The following is a 6,000-nucleotide window of genomic DNA, read 5'->3' as shown; positions in this document are numbered from 1 at the left end:
GAAAAGATATTAAGTTTTATCAATTGTGCATTTTGGATCCACTGAGATGATAATAAGTTTTCGAATTTCAGCCTTTTTCTTAAAGGATCTTAGAGATCATTTAATTTGCCACAAATACATTCATTTATTTTATAACATATGTAAAAAACTGAGGTCTAGGCTGCATTTGAATGTGTTGAGTGATAGGAAACTAACTACTTATAAAGTAATTCCATCCATTTTTGATATGTCTCCATCTACTAGGCCTGGGTGACACTAATCCACAGATCAGCAGTCTTCTTAACAGTCTTCTGACTACTTACAAATCATTCCTCCATTACTCAGTCCATATTTTTCAATCTTGCTGACAAATATATTATACGATTCCCTTGGCCAATAGTTTACTGAAAGTATTCTAATAATTCTATTAAAAGAGAGATTAATTCAGTCGAACATGATTTGTTCTGAGACCATGGTAATCACAAGTGCTTAAAAAAATACCCATACAATAATGTTAGAATTTTGGATAGTTATGTTAAGCTCAAATCAAACAAAATATTAAAATAGGTTGCTACTTTAATTTTACTGTTTCTAATATTTAACATAGTAAAATTTTAATATCTGCAGTAGAGGTTTAAATGTAATTATTAAAACCCCTTTACTTAAAAAATTAAGCAATTGAGGTTCAAAGATCTGATATCACCTGCAACTATTTCACTCAGGCCAGAATTTACAGAGGTCATTTATTTATAGACGATCAAGCCTTCTGAAGCTTCTAGGGTGTTTTTGTTTTTTTCCCTGTGGATTCTACATGCATTAGAATTCAGGGCTCTGGGTCTCCATGCTTTGAATTATCCACACGATTTTCTGACTAAACTGTTGTTTGTAGCTGTTGGCCAACTAACCCCAAACTGCATTTCCCAGAAAAGCTGTTGTGTCAGTGCCTTCCCATCAACAATAGCACCTCATAAACTGCAGCTGCCCAAAGTCTTCAACGTAACACCTTCTTCTTGAGTAATTTGGCAACTAATAATGTTTTCTCAACCTTTTGTCCCTGCTGCCAGTAGCAATATCATTTTCTTTCCCTTTGGGCTCTTAGCCTGAGACCTTCTAGAGGGCAATTCTTTTTCTTGACTTTCAAAATACTGTGTTATATCAAAATCAATCAATCAAACAAACTGCAGGTATGTATAATGAGGTAAAAGTCATCTCTTAATGGCATCCCTCCCTTTCCACATAGAGACACACAGCCTACCTTCATCTCCATATCTTGGACCTACAACTTGGTGTTCTTTTTTTTTCTTAATAACATAAACATACTACATAAACATAACAAAATTTCATGGCAATTTTTTTTAGCTTGTGAAAACTATACTTTCTTTACTCATCCAACTATTTTTTACTTTTTTAACTTCATTCACCAATTTTCTTCATTACTCCAGATCTACTCAGCAATGCCTCACTTGATTAAAAAATATATTAACTGTCTGGGTTGTCTTTGTTTCACTGTTTTTTTTTAACATAATTGAAGAGATGAAACTTCATAGATAAGCATAAAATGAAGAAAATTAGAGATTGAGGAGTACTTAGTAATTATATATCTGCTTACTGATTAGTAAAGGAGGCATAGAGAGATTAGATGTCCTCTCTCAAATCGTACAGCTTCAGTTAGGGGAATGGTTAGAACAAGGCTTTCAGCCTTCCAATCTAATGCTGTTTCCACTTCCTCATATCATTAAACTCTTTCAGAATCCTCTAATCCTTTGTACACCACTTTCTCCCTCTTGGGAAAATGTCCCTAGGATTTATTGGTCCTGTACTAACTATATTTAAGAAACAGAGAAAAGCATGTCTTATCTTGCAAAGTGATAAATTGATATCACATTATAAGTTTACTGTAATAATTTTTTCAGTGTGAAGGCTGCTACCTGAGAATGAAAAACTTCATTTTTTGAAATGAAACACTTCATGAAACACTTCAACTAACACCACTGGTCTTTTCTAACTTTTCTTTAACTCATAGAATTTGAAATGTCAAAAAACATTTGAATATTACCTTCCCCACTAAATTGTTTACTATACTTGATGTTCCCAAACAGATTACTTTGGCACTATTTAAATTAAACATTTATTAACTAACTCATTCAAGCATCAAAGCTACTGAGTTCTTACAGATGGCAACTGCCACAGACAAATTTCACTATGTATAATTATTAGGCAAAAGTAAGAATTTTAAACCATGACTCCACATGATGGGAAATCAAAGGAGACTCTTTTTAAAAAAATAAATTTATTTATTTATTTTTGGCTGTGTTGGGTCTTCGTTTCTGTGAGAGGGCTTTCTCCAGTTGCGGAGGGCTGGGGCCACTCTTCATCGCGGTGTGCGGGCCTCTCACTGTCACGGCCTCTCCCATTGCGGAGCACAGGCTCCAGAGCGCAGGCTCAGTAGTTGTGGCTCACGGGCTTAGTTGCTCCGCGGCATGTGGGATCTTCCCAGACCAGGGCTCGAACTCGTGTCCCCTGCATTGGCAGGTAGATTCTCAACCACTGTGCCACCAGGGAAGCCCCAAGGAGGAGATTCTTAAATCACGAATAATGTACTTCACAATGATGGTGATTAGTTTTTCAGGGTAAATGTTCTTTTAGTGGCCAAGACTGTTTTCCTATCTTTTCTGTACTGCGTCCATCCATCTGTTCATTCACTCATTCCACATACCAGTGACAAATACAGACCCAGGCCCTCAGAATACAACAGTTCCTGTCCTCTCTGAGCTTTAGTTCTTAGTGTACTGGCAGAGTCAAAAACACTAAATTTGTGACCTCTTTTCTCCTCCATCAAGTTCACTGCTTTCACACTTCCAACATCCATTTTATTGTCCACTTATTTATGGGAAGCAAAAGTACCATTGTCAACAGAATTTCAGACTGTCTGGCTTTCTTCAATCCTATTGGAACCAGTTTCTGATCTTTTCATGTCTGGCTCCTTGCCCTGTCCATCTCCACTTAACTAGCACCTGCCTGGAAAGGTCTCTTTTAACCTCCTAATAATCTTAAGTAGTCAGTCTCCAGTTACTATCACGTCAACCTGTCTTATTTTTATTGTAGCCTTTTTCTCTGATACTTTCTCGTTTGCTCGTTTAATCTCTGTCTCCTTCTCTTCCAGGAAGGCAGACAGGCACCTTGTCTGGCTAGTTTGCCTCTGAATCCTAAAATGGTGCTTGGCACACAATTGGGATCAACTAAATATTTGTTGAACGAATGGATTCCTAAATGACAACTACTTGAACTACTACAGATAGTGATTCATCCTTGTTGAGTTTCTTTTACTTTGCACATGTATGAAGATTAAATCTGAATTTAAAACTGTCTTAAAATTAAAAACAGTTCGGAAATGTGGGAAACATCTGGCAGAGAGATAATTCTGGCATTTGCAATGATGGAAGGAAAGTTTTTCTCTGAAGTAAGCAGGTTGGTGGCCTCTATTGGTATCATCGGAAAATGCCTATTTTTGTTGATTTGCTCAGGAACTGGGAACATTTGGCATTGGGAACACAGAATGTTGTTCATTTTAAAGTGAAGAGTTATAACTTCGGGGGTTGAGAGTGGGAGAGAAAATGTCCTAAGAAATGAAGGCAGACAGGAGAAAGGAGAGGTTTCTGTCTCTTTTAAAAAAGAGTTCTTTGAGTCTTACTTAAGAGAAGCTTCCTAGAAAGTTCTTAATTTGTATGGTTTCTAAATAAGCAAACTCTTAGGGCCCCACCCCCCCAAAAAAAGTGCATGTGTGGCTCCACCTACTTTAGGTTCATCTTGGCCCTGAAAGTTGTGGCTACACGACAGGCTTTTTCTGGAACGTCGTTCCGATCCCTTTAAAGGTGGAATCATGACGGAGGATGCGGGGGAAGAAGGCGGGAGCCGACGGCTGAAGAGTCTCGGTTGACATAGTAACTCTTCAGCTCTTTCTCCCTTGCTCTCAGCTCTCAGGTTCCGCTGCCACCCGCCGCCCCGCCTGCGCTCGCTCGGTCCGGGAGCCCCAGCCGCCTCCCCGGACGCACCCCAGAAAAGGTCCCCTTTGCGACCCGCTGCGTGGTGACTTCTCCCCGGGCCAGCGGGTGAGCCGCTCGCGGAGCTCATCTCTCAGGGCGTCTGCCCTCCTCGCCTCACCCTCACCCCCTGAGCACCAGTCTGCCGCGGGCCAGTCCGGCAGGTGACGCGGACCCCTCCGCACCGGGTCCCCGCTGGAACTGCCGAGGCGCCTCCCCCAGGAGCTGGATCCCGGCCAGTCGGGCGTTCCCGCCATGAACCAGAGCTCAGCATTCGGGCCCGGGAGGGGAGGCTCTCCCGGGGTGGCTACCCGGGCCCGCGCGCGGCGCAACGAGAGCCAAGACTATCTGCTCATGGACTCGGAGGTGGGAGACGACGGCTGGCCGCAGCCCCCCCTGCCTCCCTACGGCTACTACCCTTGCTTGTGAGTGCGGGCGCTGCGGGCAGGCCGGGGGCGCTGCAGGCGGGAGGTGTGCGCTCGCCGGAGAAGACCCGGGGCTCCGCGCGCGTCTCCGCACGCGTCTGCCTTCCCAGGGCCGCGCGAGCCGGGCTGAGACCCGAGTGAGAGGAGGGCGCGCGCGGATCTAAGGTTTGCTCCGGGCGAGCACGCACGGGTAGGTTTGCCCGAGAGAGTGAGACCGTGGGGTACCGACGCCACTACAGGTGATAGGTGTATGTCGGTTTCTTTAGTCCCAAGTAATCGGGAGCCCTCAAAGAGACCCTGTGTCGCTGCGCCAAAGGCATGGTCTGGGCAGGGGACTGATTCAAATTTGCGTCCCCAGTGACTCTTAGCATCTGTGGGAGGGATGACCAGAACTCTCGGTCCTGGGCGCAGCTCGGCGCTTCTGCCAGGGGAACTCGAGAACCCGCGCGCCCGCCCTCTAAACACTCCCCACCGTTGCCCTTAAGGGGGCGCGCACAGGTCCTCAGCTACCAGACGGCAGCAAAGTTCAAAGGGGCGCGTGGGAGGGGGTGCACTTACCCCAGGCATCCTCTCCCCAGCCTCCGGTTCTCCGAGTTAAATAGGAGAAATAGAACCTCTAGGCTTTCCCACCCATAGCGCGAAACTTTTACCAAGGGCGTACGGGGGAGGCGAGCCTGTTACAGGTGCGGGCCGGAAATTGATAATTGTAGAAGCTGAAGAAGGTCGTCTGCTGTGGACCCTGAGTGACTACGAGATATTATTTAAGAATCTGGAGTTTCTTTTTTGGCGGGGGATGGGTGGCAGGGGCAAGCAGAGGACGGAATGAGGAAGTCTCCCCTCCCCCACACGCCTGGGACCACAAGTGCAGCTGGCAGATAGTGTGTCTGCCTCTTTGCTCCTTTAGTTGATTGGGCAGTATGGTTTCTTGACATGTCACATCCATCTGCATGCGGTTTCCCGAGGAAAGCAGTTCTCAGTAGCAGTTCTGTTAGCAGCTGTAGAGGGGTGTGTGTGTGTGTGTGTGTGTGTGTGTGTGTGTGTGTGTGTGTCTCACTCTCGGGGGATGGGGGGCAGGATGGATGGGTGCACCTTCAGATCATTGGTCAGGGCTGCCCAGAGTCAAGGTTTGCTGTAGATCCCTTTCCCAATAAGAACTGAGCCCCGGGAAATGGTGCATCTAATTTTTCCCCTAGATAAAAGAAAAAAAAATTGGAACTGGTTCCATTCATCTACGTGCTGTATGGTTTGAAAGCATTTACTGTTACTTACTTTTTTCTTTTTTAAAAAATTAAGATATATTTCACATTTCATAAAATATATCTATTTAAGTTGTACAGTTCAGTGGTGTTTAGTATATGCACAGAGTTGGGGACCATCACCACTATGTTATTCCAGGACATCACCCTCAAAAGAAATCTTGTACTTGACGTTAAATTAGAAAATATTTCTGTGTCTTTTACTACAGAACTTCTCAAATTTTAATGGCATATGAATTACTTATGGAGCTTGTTAAAGTGCAGATTCTGATTCAGTAGGGTCTAAGTGCAGCCCAAATT

At 44.2% G+C, this 6,000-nt stretch overlaps 1 protein-coding gene across 4 annotated transcripts in view; it reads left to right on the top strand.

Moving 5' to 3' along the window:
* The first annotated feature begins 3,790 nt into the window (after nucleotides 1–3,790).
* TRPC6 (transient receptor potential cation channel subfamily C member 6) overlaps nucleotides 3,791–6,000 on the top strand; it is a 116,494-nt gene continuing 114,284 nt past the window's right edge. For 3 of the 4 annotated variants that reach the window (XM_079930596.1, XM_079930599.1, XM_079930600.1), the window contains exon 1: nucleotides 3,791–4,444. In XM_079930596.1, the coding sequence (XP_079786722.1) occupies nucleotides 4,275–4,444 (170 nt within the window). In that variant the 5' untranslated portion in view covers nucleotides 3,791–4,274. Of the gene's footprint in view, nucleotides 4,635–6,000 lie in introns of all 4 variants that reach the window. The other variant, XM_079930598.1, reaches the window with a different exon arrangement.

The sequence above is a fragment of the Stenella coeruleoalba genome (assembly GCF_951394435.1).
Source record: "Stenella coeruleoalba genome assembly, chromosome: 8".
In the NCBI taxonomy this organism is placed as follows: Eukaryota; Metazoa; Chordata; class Mammalia; order Artiodactyla; family Delphinidae; genus Stenella; species Stenella coeruleoalba.
This window is presented reverse-complemented; position numbering and strand designations above follow the sequence as displayed.